This window comes from Strix uralensis, chromosome 2 (genome assembly GCF_047716275.1).
Source record: "Strix uralensis isolate ZFMK-TIS-50842 chromosome 2, bStrUra1, whole genome shotgun sequence".
In the NCBI taxonomy this organism is placed as follows: Eukaryota; Metazoa; Chordata; class Aves; order Strigiformes; family Strigidae; genus Strix; species Strix uralensis.
In genome coordinates, this window is record NC_133973.1 from 50,096,728 (window position 1) to 50,117,355 (window position 20,628).

Sequence of the window (20,628 nt, forward strand, 5' to 3'; positions counted from 1 at the left end):
AGGAAACAACCTCCCCAACACAATTGAGGACTGACCCTTTCTTTTTCCTGTCTGCAAACAAGATTTCTATTGCAGCAAACTAAAGAAAGCAACTCATTATTTTATATATGCCTCTTTTTCAAATCCATGAAATATTAGACATTAAAAATAAACATTAAAAATAAACAGATATAAAATACTGTAAACTTGCAACTCCAAATGAAATGCCAACAGGGCTTTAGCACACACCTCAATATAGCAAAACCAGCAGAAATCACAAAAATTAAATGGCCTTACAAATAAAGTCTTTAGGGGAAATCCAACAGGCTTTAGAAGAATGGTTTTGTTCCTGAGACCAATTTCATGCATTCCTGCCCCTTGTGAATTCAAACACCAAATGCAATGTTCAGAAAATTTTTTTAGTTTGCCAATTCTTAGATTTCTTCTGACAGGGGACACAGACTCCTTCATACCATGTACCGGAGCTTAGTGGCAGTACATTTGCTGCTTTTAGCTACCTTCTGCGGCCTTTTCAGAAATAATCCGGTGTCTGTGGACCGGAATCTGAAGGAGCTAATCAAAACCCCCAAGAGAAGAGGAATTCTCCAAAGCAACAACAGTAACACCCATATATAAATTGTTTTCAGATGACAAGAATGAGGCCTGATACACAGCAGGGAAAAAAAAAACAGATGAACTTGTGATAAGAACGGACAGAAGAAACTAAAATAACAACACATTACCTTGCTCTTGTTTGATCCTCTCTCTTTCTGCATAGCCAGCAGCAAGCATGTTAATTCTGTTTAGCCATCTGAAATAATATTAAAAAAAAGCAGTGATACTGATCTAGCCTCTTAATTTTTGGGTGCATTTCTATAAAAAACAAAGTTATGAGCATCTGAAGGAGATTCAGGACAATGTTATTTTTCACATTAGACAGCTGTTTTCTTTGATACTTTTACTCAGGGAGTCTCCAAATATCTATGATTTTGCTGTTGAACAAATTGTTTTCACAGCAAAGGTTTTATTTCAAATGGAAAACCATGTATGATGTCAAACATTTGTAAAATAAAGTATTTGGAGATAATCAAAGAGCTATAAAGTCTGCTGCTCACAGATATGCCATCACACCAATACTCCTGCTGTACTGATTTCTTAAGAATAAACACCACTTTTCAGAGATTTAAGCAATATTTTAAGGTCGAATTGGCAATTTAGTAGAGGAACAGAGCAGAAACCAGCAATAAAAAGAAAGGTTCACTCCCAAACAGACAGTGAGGTTTAACTATGCCATTATGTGTTTTAGAGCTTACCTACAGTGCCAAGTACAAAGAGAAGGAGGCATATCAGAATTCACTTTTGTGTTCATGTCAGAGAAGCAGGGGGAGAAAAGACAGTTGCCTCAATGCAATTCACATCTAAGGCTTTAACCTCAACTTAGACTTGAAAAAATGCTTCCATAAGATGCACAAACTAAAAAAAAACCACCCAAACTTGCTATTCTCTTCTAGCAGGGCTGTCATTGCCAAGCGTACTCAACTGCCTGTAGCAGTGCTTCAACCTGCCCTCTTCCCCCATGGGCCTTTCAATATATTCATTATCCAAATGCTTACACTAAATCAAGTCCTCCGTCAATGATGCTTTAAACCACCATGACAATCTCCTGTGGCTGTCCATTCCATGGTAAACCTGGAATTACTTGCTCTAGTCATCCCATAGTCAGGATTGACATCCCATAGACAGGCCTGGTTTGCCAACCTACTGGCTTGCAATTTTACTGCTAGGGTATACAGAAGGACAACTGAAGTCAAGTTTGCGTTTTCTTCAGGAATGTGAAACCTCTGTTTGAGAAGACTGTGCCTGGTGGGTTTCATTTGCATACTGTATGCATGGAAACTGGATGTAGTATTGTCTCAGCAAGGAATACACCTTTGTAATTACTCCTGCATGCCAGTCTTCAAGACATTTCAGTCCAGGGTAAGCAGGCAATACAGTTGCTCTCCTCAAAATTAACTCCCATCACTGTTCTTCCACAAATGGTGATCGCATGTATGATCTGTGAATCATGTTAATGGTCCATAAATCACTGTACATTGGGAAGAAAGCTAGAGATTTACTCCTGAAGTGATTACAGAATACTTCATGTTAGCATACAATCAAAATTTCTGCCAGAAGAATAAGGAAGCTGAAGAAGAGACTTAAAATTTCAGTTGTAATTGTTAGAAAGTGCCACAACTTTTTTATAAAAAAAACTGGCCCATAGGAATAGAAACCCAACAAATCATGTCTCAGACAATGATTTTACATCTTCACAGCAGAAAGGTGACCCACTGCAAAACTATCTTTTAGGCCTGTATTTCTGATATGTGAAGGCTTTCTTTGGGGAATAAAGCTCAGTTGTCTCGACAGCTCTGCCTGCCCAAATCAGAATCACTGAGGCAGGAACCTCACCCAAAGCACTCCAGTCCTGTGCTGCCAAGAGACCAGCAAAGGCCACAGACTTGTCTGTATCCAGAGGGTAAAAGGAGCACAAAAAGACAAGTGCCTGCTCTGTCAAATGGCATGGCAGACAGTGGAGGTGTCCCTTTGCTTGTCTCTTGCCTATTTTGGATTTCACGTTCCCAATTTAGCTCATGGCTTACCACCCCCTAGAGCAGCCAGCAGGGAACTAAACCCCTTTGGATAGGGCTGCTGACCACAAAGTATTAGATGATACCCCTATAAAGGTTCTCCTGTTTGAAAACTTCATTCTGTCCTAAATATGAGATAGCATTTTGTGTTAAGTGTGCATGAGACTGAGGTAACCAATTAAATTAACAAACACTTAATTGACAGTCAATTGATACTGCTTACAGCTATGGGAGATGATTCTTTCCAGAAAAATGTTATTTCCTGAAAAGTATAATCTAATGGGAACCCAGGAAATGTGTACCAGTCAGAAAGAGACAGTAGACTGACTTCACATTTAATGATTTTCTGCAGGTCATGATCTGTGTCATGGTTTGGAATATCACCTGCAATGCCTGTAGGGTGAATGAGAAGGTACTGATGTGGTTGTAAACCATTAACAACCCACGGCTTTTGAGCAGTTTGCTAGTTCAGAAACTATAAGAATGGTATTGACAACTTCTGCATATCTTCTGATATGTGGCTGCTAAAGCTTCTTCAGATATAGTTAGAATGGGTATGGTTAGAGAATTAGTATTATTTTAATAAAGCATGGCTACAGTTATGGTTCATTGAAGTTAGAATAGTGTAAGAAATCCAATGGACTGGGCTTGTATCACAGGGAAATGTTAAGATCTCCAGCAAAATGGAAGAGGAGTAAAACATGCCCACTTTACAATGCACTGGGGATAAAAGTTCCAAGTGTACAGTTATACAATATTCCTTACTATGAATATTAAAAGCCCTAGGACATGGGAAGATTTAAATCTTTCTTCCCTGTGGTGTGCTGTGTCCTGGCAGCCACTGTAACTTTTAGAGGACAAGACGCCAAGAAAATATTCCTTCCTTACTGCAAATGCAGCTTTAATTTTCTTGTGAGAATTATAAAATCTATTCATTAGGTATTACAAGAAATACAGTAGCACTAGTAGTTGCAGCAATCATCTATGTTTTCTTTTTTTCTTTTTTCCCCCCAAGAATAGCACATACATTTCTTGTCAGTATTTAGTTAAAACAATTTTATAACTCATAGATCAGGATTCAAAAAACCCTATCTTTCTGTAGACCTATAACTTCTGTAAAGAAGAATGCACAGTACTGACACTCTTATAGAAGAGTAGGAAACATTTTTCTATCTTATCTCATGCCCCAGGTAGATGCAATGCTTTTAGTCAAAGCAGGGTGTTAAATTGCCCTTAATCATAAAGCTCGAGGATATAGGATGAACTTGCTCTATGGGAATATGGATACCTTACAGTGTCTATAAGTACCCAACTGCAATTTAACTGGAATGAAGAGGCCTGTGGATAATACAGGAGAATTTTTAGAGGCCTTGTTCACTGAAACCTTCCAGAGATATTCTCATGCACTAATACTACAAGCTGACTTGTTGTCTTTCCTCTTGATCATAGAACTGCACTAAGGAAGAAAACTCTATGTCAATAAAAGAGAAAGAAGACAGCTCAGTTACAGCAGGTCAAAGAAGTTCTCAAACAAATATTTCACATGAAGTTATTGACTGTATTTCCCTGCCTAGAAGGTATAATTTTGGCAGCCGTATATGTCATCACTTTAAAAATGGACAGTTTGGAATAAAAAGGAAGAATAAGAGTATTTTAAGTATTTAAGCTGGCCAATCCTGAAGATGAAGCATTTGTGTCTGAGCTGACGATCACAATTTTTGAGTAAAGAACAAACAGTCCATAAAGCAGCAGGCACAGTTACCATCGAAAATCAAAATAAAGTTATGTATAGTATTACCAAGTAGAAATATATTGACTGCCTTCTACATCTCAATATTCTTGGAATGGGTATAACAATGAATTTCCAAGCAAGATGTTTCTATGACTATACACTTACACTAGCAAAACAGTACTTTGCATCAATAAAGGATATTTTGTCCTTCTCACCCAGACTAAGCATGTTATATGGGTATAAAGAACACTTGATGGTGCAGCCATGCAGATGAAAGGCACTTCAGATCCCACAACAATGAAATTCAGTTCTTCAGACTCCTTACCAGCATATTGGTGTGGCACAGCCATGAAAGTCGTAAGAAGATTTGAATAGTGGCAGTTACCCAAGATTAAAACACCCATTTTATGTGAGTAGATACACACAAAGACTTCATATCCTGCATACACTTTTTTTTTTAAAAAAACCAACTGAATCATTTTATACAAGGGATGAAGAAATTGAACCATTTTGAACTTTTAGTTATACTGTGCCTTAGCAGTTTTCTACTTTCGTTTCTTCTGCTTCAAGTATAAACAGAACTGAAATGACTGCATGAAACATAATTAAAATGTATGTCAGAAACCTAACAAAAAAACCCCAGAAATTGATCAAACCAGTCTTAATTTAACTTAATAATTTGATTCTGTGTTTGACTTCACTAGGCTACAAAATTATTTTAGACAGTAAGTATTTTATTATCTCTGCATTTGAAAGATTATTTTTCAGTAGCCCACTTTTTTTTTTTGCAATATATAGAGTTAATTCAATGTCTGTGAAAGTGAACTACTTGTTCTAATACATTAAACAAAGAGAAAAAATAAAACTATTTGGGGAGACTCTGATGGCAACTCAGATGTATGAATTTCAAGTAATTCCACAGAGCTTGACAGAGTTCCTTTAAATTTACATGTGTATAACTCAGATAAAAAATTGGTCAAGCTCATTCTAAATGAATTAATAAGCACTTATTTACAAATATCATAAAAAGACTACTTGTGCTGGGAAGTTAAAAATCTTTCAGTTCTTGGTTTTTAGACTGTGCAATATATTTTTAAAGAATTGATGCATATTTGCTGCTGCTTTGTGATTACTAACAGTTATAAAAAATGTTATCCTTAGAAACAAGGTGCCTTGTCATACTGACTGAGGACCTGTTGACAGAAATGATTTATCTATTGCTGTAGTTCAGGATATGCCAAATAGACCATGCCATTATTCTGTTTGTAAATTGCATTTTGAGTGACTGGTTTGACAGATTTATCAATGAAAGGCAAGCCTAAAATTTTAGAAACAAATAAAAAGGTTTTAAGTAAGACTTTTGAAGTGAGCCTTAGTCATGCATGAACTTTTGAAAAAATGTTAACAGACAGCTGTTTCTAAATGAAAGCAAGCATAGTAAAGTACCGGCATACTTCTCCAGGCAAATATTATCAGTAAAGAACTGGCAGTACCCTGAAGGTGGCTCTGCCAGGTAGCTGAATCTAGTACACACGGAAGAGATTAAACCATGATTATAGCACTTACTAACAGTTCTATGGATGAGTTTCATCTTTTTTTTTTTGTTTGTTTTAAAAGCAATTTTGCTCAGCGAGGATGTCCACAGACATTATCTAAGATAGAACAATTCTCAGGTTGCAATAATAGATTTTTGTGTGTGTGTCCTCTGTCATATGATGAAAATGGCATGTTATTTTGAACTGAATTAATTTCAGTTTATGCTGTGAAAATAAATGAAATAAAACAGCAGATATTTGAATAGACATAAGATCCATGTTTTTAATTTACCATTCAAATGAATTAAGAGGAACTGTGTTTATTTTGTGCTGAAGTCTCAACCATTTTTCTGAAACACTCACACATGTGGCCTAAAACAGATACAGTAAAACTCAGTACCCAAAGAACTAAGACTTAAGTACTTGTTCTTTTGAGTTGCTGAAATTTTCCCCACGAAATTCAACACAACCAAAATTTCACTTCAACACGTATGTTAAATTCATGGCAGTAGAGAGAATATGCAAAATTCTTTCTCAGTAATCTCTACCTCCTTTTTCAAGACTGGCAGAAGAAAGATCAGTGACTGCTTTAAATCTTTCTCCAACTTCTCATTCCCTTCACATGCAGCCACTCAGAAAACAATGCTACTCTGCACTTACTTTTTCAGCTATTAAACTTAACTTTTTAGATTAACATGTAATTTACTATCACTGTGTTATCACTAGCTTCAAGAAGCGTCACATTTACGGAACAGTTACTTGAACTCTCCTAGATTTTCTTACCTGTTCATATCATCTAGATGTTCAGCAGCAAAATAAAAACTTTTGATCTTAGGATGGCAGGCTTTGAATGCACTGTAGAGAAAAAACATAATTATAAAAATATAATGGCACAACTCTTTTTAAAAAAAATATAAGATAGTGTGGTCACCAAGGAATGAGATGAGTTCAGATTTCCTGAGTTGTTGGATGCCCCCAATAAGCATATAAACATACAACTTTTAGGATTGTGCCAGATTTCAACAAGTGCTCTTCAACCACCCCTTTCTAAATAATGCTTGATTCATATGTGCATAAATATTGTTCAACAATCACTTGCAGTGTAGTGTATTTGGATAAAGTTAACCAGTTAAGAATATAATTTTATGTATTAGGTAATTTTGCTGATATACCTAGAGGTGTCAATTTTTTCTGAACAGAAAATTGACTGGACAATTTCTTTGATACAACAGAAAAACTCTCAGTCCTAGTGATTCTTACATCCCAGTGACCTTGACATTACCTTTAGCTCTAATGACTGTGTTTCAAACAGAAAAAAGTGATGCTCTGATTGACTTCCAAAAAGCTGTTATAAATTAACATGGTATTCTTGAGGTCATTCTAAGCAATGGTAATTACATCTCATCTTTTCTTTCCATCAAAGTAATCAACATGACTGGGCTGAGAGAATGACTGTATTTCATACATAATACGAAATAAATTAGTAGAAAGAATTTTTTAACTATGTTGGATAAAGATTTATGGTGAAGTACTTGAAGATCCAGGAAATGCATCTAAAAGTAATTAATAATTCACAGTACAGAAGAATCATTTTTGAGAAAAGCCTGAAGGTCCCTCTTAAAATAAGGGCAAAAATGTGTAACAGTCCCAAAGAAAATAAAGAAAACTAAAAACATGATACATGAACATCATCAACATTTTTCTGATACACAATGAATTTTTAAAATCTATATTAAAATAAAATAATTCGCACTCTCTCTAATTGATTGTGTCTCAGAAAAATGCTAATGATGTTCTTCATGTGTATCATGCTTGCAATTTTCAATGTATATGTCTGTGTGTGTACATATATGTAAATATATGAAAATAGGTTTTAAGAAACCAGGGATATGAAATTGATATCCAGGAAGGTTACTGCTAGTGAAGGTAATGTAAAATCGAGACAAAAAGAATTCCTCTGATGCATTAGAGTGTGACACAATGTTATGCAAGTGAAAGCAGATGTACAGTGACTCTGCTCAGTTTAGAAAGACATCATCAAGTTACTGAGACCCAAAACTTGACTTCTTAAAATTGTTACAGCATCTGTTGTCTGGATTATTTTCTTTTCTTTATCTGCCACCCAAGCAAGGAATTCTAATAGCCACATTTTATGTTCTACTACCCAGTAGATACCAAATCAACCAAAAAACCAATTTAAGCAGGGTGCAATTCTGAGAAATGTCAACTGACTTTAGCCCCGACAAAAACAGAAAAAAATTAAGCACTTCAGCAATGTATCCCAAGGACACAGGACAATAAGCCCAAGCTGAGTTATCTTTTTTTTTAAATACAGTTTTCATTTTCTGCCCTTTGAGACCATCATGAAGAGTAAAGTTCATCCTGAAGAGACATGTAGATCAACTGATGATACAAGGCCAGTGTGTTCTTTAGAACTGTATGTACTACAAATCGTATCATTTGCTTTTCAGTACAAATTTCAGTGATTCCACAGTCTTGATAAACTTAAAAGAATAGTAAAAACCATTAGAAGGTAAGGCAAAAAGTTTTCAACAAAAATGACTCTAAAAATACCTCTGCAGGAGCAAGCGTCTGTCACACTGCTACATATGCTTGAATTTTCATCTAAATAAGAAACAGATTTGTGCAATGGCACAAATCTGGACAGCAGCGCACACAGCTAGGTGAGAAGAAAAGTTATTTGAGACCTTTAGGTCATACCTCAAAAATACAGCAAATCAGTGTCATTTTTTTCACTCTGCCTCGGGACTGATACACTGCGTCCGCAAACTTTGAGATGATGCTAACTCATTTGGAGTTACATTAAAGATTGATGCCTGACCATGAACTAGGGGACTTTTTTATTTGGATGGTCTCTACTATGCTTAAAGCTCTTTATTGAGCTTAAATGTGTCATATACACACACACTCCAACTTCCAACAAACAAACAAAAATACCTTCCAAAACAGAAAGGAAACAAAAGAAGAAAGGAAAACTAGGAAAATAAAGTGTCAGAAGCAGCCAAGCAGCCTTCTTGCTCTTAATTTATTTTGCTCTAGTCCAGCCCTGTGATTCATGGTAAAGCCATTGTAATGAAGTCCATTATGTCACTGTTTTAAGGGAAAACATTGTCCTTTGTTCCACTTTTTCTATTGTACCACTGAATTATTTTTGAGCATACTTACTATTTCTTGCGGCATTCACTGGCTCTGTCAATTTTAAATTCAGGTAGACTGATGAATCCTTCCGCTTTTTCATCCTGCAAAGATAGTTCTCGATATCACCGTTGTTAAGGTGTCAGAAAATAAACCTACTACACTGAAAACTTAGATATTTTCACTTGCCTGCTCCTTATATAAGCAATACTAATATATGCTCTGCTCTGACAAACCTCCCACAGAAGTCACTGGGACTTTTGCCAAAGTAGTAAGACAGATCCCTTGGTGTAAAATACAGTTTTGAATACCCAGTTTTCTCAAACAGTTTCACAGCTGAAGCAGCATTTGAAAATATATAAAAAGTCCAAATGTATTCAGACAATTAGTTATTGTAATTAGTTAATTTTGGGGGAAGATCAACTAATTAGTAAGGAGAAATGCAGCCTACTGTAAGAAATAGGGAAAAAAGCAATTTCAGTGTGCGCTGTTTACTATCTTGATATGATATCACAGCTAAGAGGCATGACATATCTTCAGCTACTTTCATCTCTCTCGAACACTCAGGAGAGGACATCTGAACTTCCTTCTCTCTCCTCTAAAGACTTGTGCATAGTTTATTTTATCAGATATTCCATCTCCCTTGAGACTGACTTTTCACAAGTTGAAAGCATTATCTTAAGTCATTAATACATGAGTAACACTGACTCTCTTATTTAATTGCTCATAACTTTGCATGAGAAATTAATACAGGATCATGAAAGTGAAGCTGCAGAAAACGCAAATGTATGTTAAGGAATTCCACAGAATTACATCTTTTTCTCAGACTCTCCATGGTTATACATGGTTTTTAAATGGTTATTCATATGCAGTCCATATGACTATATGCTTTCTTAAAAATAAATAAAGACAAGACACAAATCAGCATATAAAAGTGGAACTAGAGTTGTTCTGTGGAAGGTACAAGATTGTAATAGGTTCTGCATTAGCAGGTATTTTAAAATCAAAAGGACACTGTTTAGAATAATCTTGGTATTTCTTTTTTGAATGGTTGCCTAAGGAAACCAAATTTTGGCAAGAGCACTGTTTTCTTGTCTGTTCATCTGCCACTGAGGCTCCCCCCACCAGTGTGTGAATCTACTGGTGATTGCAGATACTTTGGTGAGGGAGCTGAGGTCTTAACAAGTCTCAGCAAGTCACAGGGAAACTTGGGACAGGGGAGAAACAGAGGAGCTGAGACCACTCCCCTCTCCACAGGAAAATAAGGCACAATTCACTGGTTTCACATGCTATTTCGCCATGGCTGGTGACCAGGCATCATACTTGTAGATATAAATTACCACCCTGATGAAGACCTTGTAGTAGACCTTGAGGAGGGAGGATGGAGTGGAGGGAGTTAGGGTTACTGATCTGAAGCTGGGATCAAGGCACAAATGGGATAAATCTGTGGAAAAACAGGCTTCAGTAACTCTGTTTGTGGAACAACTTGCTTTCTGACTACTCACAGAAAAGTTGAGGATCATGGTATTTTAAACAGGTTATGTACAAATGCTTGCAGTGATTAAAAGACCAAGACCAGGACTGAGTGCATCCACATATTGGCAATGATTTTATCTCAGGATATTTTTTTGCCTCAGTCTTCACTGGTAAGTGCTCCAGCCACACCACCCAAGTCACAGAAGGCAAAGGCAGGGACTGGGAGAATAAAGAACTGCCCACTGTAGGAAAAGATCAAATCTGAGACCATCTAAGGAACCTGAAGGTGCACAAGTCCATGGGACCTGATGAGATGCATCCACGTTTCTGAGGGAACTGGCAGGTGAAGTGGCTAAGCCACTATCCATCATATTTGAGAAATCGTGGCAGTCCGGTGAAGTTCCCACTGACTGGAAAAGGGGAAACATAACCCCCATTTTTAAAAAGAGAAAAAAGGAAGACCTTGGGAACTACAGGCCAGTCAGTCTCACCTCTTGCCTGGCAAGACATAGAGCAGATCCTCCTGGAAACTATGCTAGGGCACCTGGAAAATAAGGAGGTAAGTGGTGACAGCCAACATGGCTTCACAAAGAGCAAATTGTGCCTGACAAAAACTGGATAACCCCCTTTTACAGCTGAGTTACACAGTTGTTGGATAAGAGAAGAGCAACTGACGTCATCTACCTGGACTTGTGTAAGGCATTCAACACTGTCCTGCACCTTGTCCCTAAATTGGACAGACATGGATTTGATGGATGGACCACTCAGTGGATAAGGAATTGGCTGGCTGGTCACACTCAAAGAGTCAACGGCTCAATGTCCAAGTGGAAAGCAGTGATGAGTGGCGTTCCTCAGGGGTCAGTATTGGGACCTGTGCTGTTTAACATCTTTGTTGGCAACATGGACAGTGGGATTGAGTGCACCCTCAGCAAGTTTGCTGACGACACCAAGCTGTGTGGTGCAGTCGACACGCTGGAGGGAAGGGATGCCATCCAGAGGGACCTTGGCAGGCTCAAGAGGCAGGTCCATACAAACCTCATGAAATTCAACAAGGCCAAGTGCAAGGTCCTGCACAGGGGTCAGGGCAAGCCCAAGAACAAATACAGGCTGGGTGATGAATGGATTGAGAGTAGCCCTAAAGAGAAGGACTTGGGAGTGTTGGTTGACAAAAAGCTCAACATGACCCACCTATGTGCACCTGCAGCCCATAAAGCCAACCGTATCCTGGGCTGCATCAAGACAAGTGTGGCCAGCAGGTCAAGGATGGTGATTCTCCCCCTCTACTCCGCTCTCCTGAGACCCCACTTGGAGTACTGTGTCCAGCTCTGGGGCCCCCAACATAAGACAGACATGGACCTGCTCAAGCAGGTCCAGAGGAGGGGCACAAAGATTGTAAGGGGACTGGAGCACCTCTCCTCTGAACACAGGCTGAGAGAGTTGGGGTTGTTTAGTCTGGAGAAGAGAAGGCTCTGGGGAGACTTTATAGTGGCCTTCCAGTACCTAAAGGGGACCTACAGGAAATCTGGAGAAGGATTTTTACAAGGACATGTAGTGATAGGACAAGGGGTAAGGGTAATGACTTTAAACTGAAAGAGGGCAGATTTAGATTAGATGTAAGGAAGACATTCTTTACTGTGAGGTTGGTGAGACACTGGAACAGGTTGCCCAGAGAAACTGTGGCTGCCCCCTCCCTGGAAGTGTTCAAGGCCAGGCTGGACAGAGCTTTGAGCAACCTGGTCTAGTGGAAGGTGTCCCTGCCCATGGCAGGGGGGTTGGAACTAGATGATCTTTAAGGTCCCTTCCAACCCAAACGTATGATTCTGTTTACTAATGAGATGAATAGGGTTTAAAATTAAGTTTTCCTAACTCACTGGCAATAACTTTTTTGCTAAAGCTGATATAAATAAACATGTACTAAAGCAGAACATGTTGCACAACCAAAGCTGTACACAATTCAGTTGGGCTGCTCAAGTGCTCAGCATATATGAGGACTGAAATCATATCAAAACCTACAAAGAAGGAACAACAGGAAAAAACAACTGAGGAAAAAAAAGCATCTTTCTTAGTTGCTAGAGGTTTTGTGATTTGACTAGCACAGATAAACGAGGAACATCAGGCAGTACATCATTAAAGTTTACATTCCCATGACTAAAGTTGAATGACAGGATTAAATAACTACTTTTTCCCTTTAAAGAGTTTGAGTATAGATTTATTCTAAACTGGTGAGAACAGGACACAAGAAAGTTGTGTTATTTCTCCTTGTAGTAAAAGGTGTATTCAAAGGATCAAATATCTCCAGACTTTAATGGCAATTTAGTCAGGCAGTTAATATTAATTTCAGTATGTTCATTTGGGTGAATAAACTTATTCACATATATAAGCACTCAAAGCACTGGCTTCCCACTAAATCATGACAACAGCACTACACAGGGTATTTGTTAAGACAATGAGCACAGATGCTTACCTCTTCATTGATATACCAATATAGAGATGTATCCTTCAGGACAAACCAGTATTTTTTCCATTTCTGAGAGAAATAACTCTTGGCATCTTTCTTTTTCCAAAGCCAGCCTTCACAGTCCCCTCGACCAAGATCTTTACATGAGATCCGTCTTTTGCTTTTACCAGGAATAGGAGCTGAAAATGACAAGTTGATGTGAAAGCGTTTGACTTGTCCACTAAATCAACAAGACAGCTAGCCAGACAGCACTATATATTTGCTTAAGAAAATTAAATAAAAATTTCAACCTCAATTTGCTATGAATAAATTATTATAAACATTCTATTTTGACCAAAATCTATGCAAGGCACCATAAATTAAAAACCAAACCAAACCATGTTCAGCACCTCACAGAGCTCATATTTTACGGATAAGAACAAAAAAAAAAAAAAAAAAAAGGCAACAGAGAAAGAGAAGACAGAGAAAAAAAAGGCAAGATATTTAAAAATAAGATAAATGGTTATTTGGAATTTTCAACAAATTAATATTTCCCATCAGATTAAAGCACACAGCATATAAATTCACGTACTTTCACACTTGGCTGCCAAATTCAACTATGTAAGTACATCACAGGTAATCAGAAACCTCTCTTTACAGCTCCTTTTGCAACTAAACAGTTCATAAGGCCTTTGTACTTCTAAATCAAAGGAGGACAATTTACTATGATATAAATTACCTGACAGCTTAGGTAATGAGCAAGGGCTGCAGTAAGGCATTACATGCACACAGCTGGAAAAAACAGCTCTGGCCCCAAAGAGGCTAGTCTAAGTATTCAAAAAAACCCCAACAACAGATATATGCAGGTAGAGGATCATTAGGAAACTACAAGACTAATTGACTAACACCTTCTCAACATGATCAACTGAACTAAACATTGGATTGGAGCTTACAAGTTCTAGTTCCTCAGATATTGCAATACCATAAATATTAATGTTGGCAATTCCCCTCCTACCAACACATGAAAACAAATTTAATTTTTACCTTTGTTCTTCTTTTTACTTTTCTGCTGTAGAGAAGACTGCTGAAATGTCTACAAGAAAATCAAAACGGAAGAAGTGAAAATACAGAGTTTATATTCATCCACATCCATATCATAAAAGAAGTGTAACATTGCAAACACTGAAGTCATCACTAGGTAACACCAGCCAACAGTCTACTAGGCCTAAGAAAAAAGGTAATTTTAGTTCATCTGTTCATAAGGTTGTAAAGCAAAAGCACACAGTGAAACGTCTTAAAATAGACCACAAATTAGTTTGCCAAAACAACTGAAGTTTCTCTCTAAAACGATCGCTTTTCTCTCATTCTGTTAATAAGGAAGGAACGTCTCCTTTGGTTAGTATGATAGTGAAGCTACAAGGCTATGTATTTCTAATACATCGTCTGATTAAGGTCTTCCTGATCTAAATATGCAAATTAATACACTGCCTAATGCAGGTGTGAAAGCATTTATATGATGGTCTTTAGAACATCAGACAATTTGCTCAGAAATTGACCTAATATTTTTAAGGACACCAATAAAATTTTGCTAAATCACAACTGGGAAAAAGTCTCCCAAATAAATATTCTGAAATAGAAAACACTTTATTTTTTACCAGAGTTTGACTGGAAGTATTTCCCTCCAGTTGATCCACTCCCATGAACCAACTCATTGCCTTGGCAATGAGACAGGATGGAAATTATTCCTTCCCTAGTGTATTAAAAATAGCAATACATATTAACACATTTTATGGTCATTTCTGTTACAAAACTTTGACTCACATAATCACCATCACTCTATTGAATTAAAAGAATAATTCCGTAACTAATCACTCCAACATTTAAAGACATGATTTTAGTTGTTCTGAATTTCAGTTGAAGATAGACATATTTAACAGTGCTGAAACTAAGAAAAGGCCACGGTACAGTGTCTGAGTATTAAAACCTCTTACTTCAGCTTACTATGAATCAGTAAAAAAATCAAAGCTTTTGTGACACTTGATAAAAATAAATCTAAGCAAAAGCACTGACAGCCCTGTGAGCCCAAATCCTGTTCCTAGTAGATATGACAAACCCTCACCCCAACTTACAAGGCTCCCTTTTCAATTCAAAGAGCTGCTTTTTCTTTTAATTTCCCCCTCCCCACTTCCCGTACACCTGAGCTCACATGCATGAGGCTGAGATTCAGCTTCCAAGGGATGTCTTGCCTCACAGCTAAGACATTCTCAAGCAGCAAATACTAACATGTCTGTGGGGATAAATTACCAGCAATGCAACAATAATTAAGTGTAATATAAAAAATTAACTGACTCGGTAGATGTGCTGATCCCTTGTAGACTGTATCTGAAGAAAGCTACTCAACTGTACTGCCACCTCAGATGGTCAAAATAGGCCTCCACTGGGAAGAAAAAAGGAGCCCATTTGTTTTCATTCCCTGGCTCCTGTCCTTTTTCTTCTGCTTACCAGTAGCAACTCAATCAGCACTAGCCCTCAGCAAGTCAAGACATCAGCACCATCCCAACTTACATCATGTGAGATATTTCAACCTGTGTAGGACTAAGACAGATCTTTATGGCCCAGGAATAACAGAGTGACTGGGCAGAAGTGTGTAAATAACTCTCTCTTAGATGCTTTGAAAATCTTACCTAATTAGAGGTTGAAAAAAACACACACATATACACAAACCCAAAACTTTAGCACTTCTCAGTTCACAACCCACACAATTTAATTCTGCTGCTTGACTTTTCTGCACTAATATTTTCACAGTGCCAAAACAGAAAAGAAGAACCTTTGCTTGGTTTTCTTTTAAGTGATTCTGAAAGCAGATGAGAACAATATGAAAGCCTTCTCTTTAAATGTTTTGTCTGTCAATTGAACCTGCAAATGTGAGCGTGCACCTCTCAACTTCTGAGTCAGTTTTTGGGAAGAAAGGGTAATAAAGGGGTATCAGTTTTTAATAGGAAGACAGCATGTAATTTAGACGTCTAGCCATTTTTTTCATACAGTATGTCATATTATAAAATAGAAAGGATTTATTAAATTCAGTTATTATTCTAAATTAGCTCATTAAATTAAATTATAATTAAGGACAAAATCTACAACCGAGAGAAGTTCTTGGGAACTATTCAACTGACTTCAGTGATTTTAGCCAACACTTTAGATTATTTTACATAGACTTCAGGCTTCAAGTTGGTTCGTCCTTTGCAAAAACAGCACCAGCTATTTTTTTTTTTTTTACCCAGAAGATATATAAACAGTATGCATTAGTCAGTGCCATTCAGTTTCAAATTCACATGATATGTAATCCAAAAAAATGCAAGTGAGGATGACATCTAAAAATGCTTCTTCGGTTGCTTTTTTTAGGAAATCATCGAATGTAATCTGCAGCCTCTTCTCAGTTATTAGATAATGCTTAATGTCATTTTCTCAGTGCTGTTTAGAATCACAGAATGATGGAGGAGGTCATGCCCTTCTTCCTGCTCAGAGCAAGGCTTGCTTTGAAGCCAATACTGGTTCATGTTCTTCAGGGTCATCTCCAGTCTAGATCCAACAATCTCCAAAAAGGGAGATTCCACAACCTCTTTAAGTGACCTGTCCTAATGTTGGCCACCATAATGTTTCCCCTTTTACAGCTTAATTCTGTGATGTGGCAAATATGGAAATAATATAAATACTTCTTTTTAATGCCACAAACCCTAAAAATATGGTTTCATACCAAAGCCAGAAATTTAATTGTACTAAAGCAAGTTTGCTGCAAGATACTGTTTAATCACCCGCCCACATGGCCGGATTTCAGCATATGTTCACTGCATTTTGATTCTGATACATCTTGAGTTTTGAGCAACTGCTTTCACATACATCTTGTCCCAGTTTCCAAGAATTCATCTCTCCTACTAATTCTGAAAGCAAGCATGAAATGAAATAGAAAACAGCACTCTATATTAAAAAATAGTTGTTAGCAACTCAAAATAACAAATAAAATGAAAACAAGACTGCCACTAAAAAGATTAAATAGATGAATACCTTAACACAAATGGAAATTGTCACTCCTGAAGAAAATTTGAAACTGTTTAATCATATTCTGATTTATATGCTTTACAGTCACACAAAGATAAATAGCAAAACTTTCCATTATCCAAAAGCAAGGTGTCACTTGATGTTTAACATATATCAAAACTCCCTTCAATACCCTGAGCCTCAGTTTTTTGAATGCAATAATTTTCTCCTGGAACGTGATGTTTGAGCTTGTCGTATTTAATAACATACCTAAACTAAGGCCCCTAACAAATGCATGTCTAAGCAGAATATCAGAGCAACATTTTAGGTATATATATGTCTGCCTTTGCCATCAGCAACCTCCAAAGCACATGCAATTCAAGAGGAACAAAACATCATTTATTAAAGGGATTTTTGCTATGTTTCTGATTTTTTTTTTTTTTAACAAAGGATGCTAGCCTACTTGTAGCTCTACCTTTCTGAGGGCTTACCTGTGCATCCCATCGGCCAATGGAAATTTCATTGTGCACAGAAGAGCCATAACAGCTCCTCTCTTCCTGTTCATTACTAAACCTGCTATGTGGGTTATACTTACTTTAACACTCTTCAAAATGATTGACAGAGTTCTGAAAGCCCATCAGAAGACTGCACAGCTGCAAATAGCAATCTGCCCTAGGGTATGCCTTTCTATGCTTTTAGGATTTTAGCGCTGTAATACAGCTACAGAGTAAAACTTCCAGGCAGAGGAGGCTCACGCTAACAAAAGAGGTCACCAATGACCTATAACTGTATTCATACATCATGCACCAGCATCTTCGTATGTACAACATAAAATTTTCTAGAAATTAGAGTATCAGGTTTTTCTCTTATCCTCAAGAGTTATCCAGGTTTCTGCCTGCTTTGAGCTCTTGGGATAAAGTATTCATCCTTCGTTAGCACCACTCCTTCTGTATATTTGCTCAGAAGGGAAGCAAGATTGAACATTAGTCATTAACATTCAGAATGACTGAAAATGTATTTATTATGAACCACTTAGTAGTAATTTATACTAATTTGATAGTAATTTGAAAAACATATTTAAATAGATATTTAAATATGTTGAAAAACATATTTAAACATTTTTAAATAAAAATGTGAAATAATTTAAGTTTCAATTAATTTATTTGTTTCATACCAAATACGAAACAATACACTGATCTTCCAATACCAATATTAAATTGGAGTGAAACTGCTATCAGGACAGATGAATATTTGATAAAACTCATGTTAAGATAAAAGTTAGAAAATTTCTATTCCAGTTGATACCTCAAATAAAAGTAGAAGACAAATAGACTGGTTATCAAAACTATTGATTTGGGAGGACTGGTTATTTTGCCAGACTTCAAGAGTCGGAGGAGGAATTCTAAAGATTTGGGGTCAAACTATTCCTATACAAGAGTTTCTCTAAGATCTGGTATAAATTCTGTGTGTGACCAACAGAACATTACATACATGTCGAAAAAATAGATATATTCTAATAGTTACATGAACCCTTTCATGGCTATAGAATTTGTAGGTCTACCAGAAAAAGACCATAACTGAAGCTTCTCTGAAGATCTGGATTGGCCATAGCAATCAGTACTAAATTTGACAGCTCCTAAAATCCTCTTTCAACTGCTTATTTGTTTCTTCACTTTTCTTCACAGATTTTCCACTTGCTCATTTCTGGAAAGCTGGAAGAAAGAACCAGGTTATGGAAATAATAATCTCCAATTCTTTTACCTGAATTTGAGCTCAGTCTGATTGTGAAGGAAAATGGCAGGTATCTTTACAGTTTTTTTGAGAGCTCTAGTCAAATCCAATTTTTCTCAAGCTACAAGTTTAGACACTAAGGAACTATTTACAGTCAGATAGTTCCCCTCTGTCACTGTAAGATCACTTTCTCTAGTTTCAGCAAAGTAGCTTGTAACATTTCTGATTAGTGGAACTTTCTGCTGCAGATGGAAAAGCCAATATCTGGAAAAAAATGACAACTGGTGCTGCCAATTATTTGATTGATCTCTCACACTCAATACTTGGAGAAAACTGGCAATGTTCTGCTTTCACAGTTTTGATACACCACATATACATGTTTCTCTGCTTTTGGTTTGTTGAGATCCAAAATTCTGGAGCTAAAAGAGTGAAAAAGGGGAAAAATTCAAAGCTATTTATATTACATTGTCACACTATCCTGCTCTATTAACAACTCATGCTTAAGGGTACTTCCAATAGACGATTTTGCCAAAATCCTTTTTGTTTACCATCTTGTTTAGTCTCCATTAAGAGTTAATGATAGATAGCATTAATTATTTTTATGGATATTTGTGAAAAATATAGTTATAGTTTTCAATGACTATGTTACAAAGGTATGATGAGAGACCACCTCTGGCAGCTCAGAAAGTTTGAAACCTCCTGCCAATCAGCAGCAGAATTTCCTTCACAACAGGTAACTCTTTTGTTTATAGCAGGAGCAGGTATTGACCTGTTCTTATGCTTAGCCCTCAAAATAAGGAAAAAGATTACTGTTTATAGTCAGCTAGGTCTTGAAGCTAGCTGAGTCCACACAGGGCATCAGCAAGGCAGTTTTTGGAACAAGAGCTGAAGCTGGGCCACACAAGACTTTATTGGCATAGGACAGAAGAGACGAGGCATGACTTGATGCTCTGAAGGAATCTGTTAGCAGGGTTATGGGTCAAATGAAGCATCTGTGGGTGAAATTACACTCAAAGGGGAATCTACTAAAAAGTGGGATAAGGAAAGACTATGCTCTAAGTTATGATCCTATTCAGGAAGGCAAAGACTTCACTGCCTTGTTTGAATAGTTTTGTGTGTTGACTGGGGTTCAGAGACTGCAAACAGAATGAGTATCTGCGAAAAATCTCATGCTTGGCATATCTGATTTGTCAGTTCATGCAAGGTGTTTTAGGAAATACTTCTGTTCCTGTAATAATGAACTCTAAGATTATTTCAAATCCTACTCTATTCTATTTTCTTCTTACATTTTGCTGAATAATTGTTCATTTTTTATTTACTTCTGGATTTTGAACTTCTCATACATTCAACATTCTGATTTATCTGTGGCTACAATTATTTAGTTGCCCAAAACCGGTACCAAGTGGCACCAAGTTGTGAATTAAGTACTTTTAATATGCTGCAAGAGCTCTAGCTTACACAACCCTTCTAAAAGTGGGGCTTCACTCTGGATACAGTAAATGGGTGGTCCATGTGAGAGAAAATCTAATACAAAAGCACAGCGGAGAATTTATGAAAGCAGATCCAGAAATATTTCCTACACTAAAGTCACAGGCTGATGACAAAACAGTCATCATATGTGAGTAATTCATAAATCCATGGTCAGCTGGAATTAGAAGTGATTTACAGACAAAGGATGCCACAGTTGATTTAACAGTGCCCTGAAACCTTCAGCCTTGCCTCCCAAAAGCAAAATTATTGAATTAAATCTTGACCTTTTGCTGCTTTGGTGAACGGATATTTCTGCTCTCTCTGCACAGCTCTCCCTGCTCTTAGAAACACTCTGTAGTAAAAATATCATACCTGGGTTTAAAAGGACAGCGTTCATTAAGGTTCTAGGTAAACCATTTAATAGTAAAACACAGTATGAACATTATA

General features: G+C 37.0%; 1 protein-coding gene across 6 annotated transcripts in view; it reads right to left on the reverse strand.

Moving 5' to 3' along the window:
• CNKSR2 (connector enhancer of kinase suppressor of Ras 2) overlaps positions 1 to 20,628 on the reverse strand; it is a 218,535-nt gene that overhangs the window by 49,095 nt on the left and 148,812 nt on the right. For all 6 annotated transcript variants that reach the window (XM_074858654.1, XM_074858652.1, XM_074858655.1 and 3 more), the window contains 5 exons: positions 13,990 to 14,038; positions 12,973 to 13,145; positions 9,063 to 9,136; positions 6,660 to 6,731; positions 723 to 790 (listed from right to left, as the gene is read on the reverse strand). In XM_074858654.1, the coding sequence (XP_074714755.1) occupies positions 723 to 790; positions 6,660 to 6,731; positions 9,063 to 9,136; positions 12,973 to 13,145; positions 13,990 to 14,038 (436 nt within the window). The remainder of the gene's footprint in view (positions 1 to 722; positions 791 to 6,659; positions 6,732 to 9,062; positions 9,137 to 12,972; positions 13,146 to 13,989; positions 14,039 to 20,628) is intronic.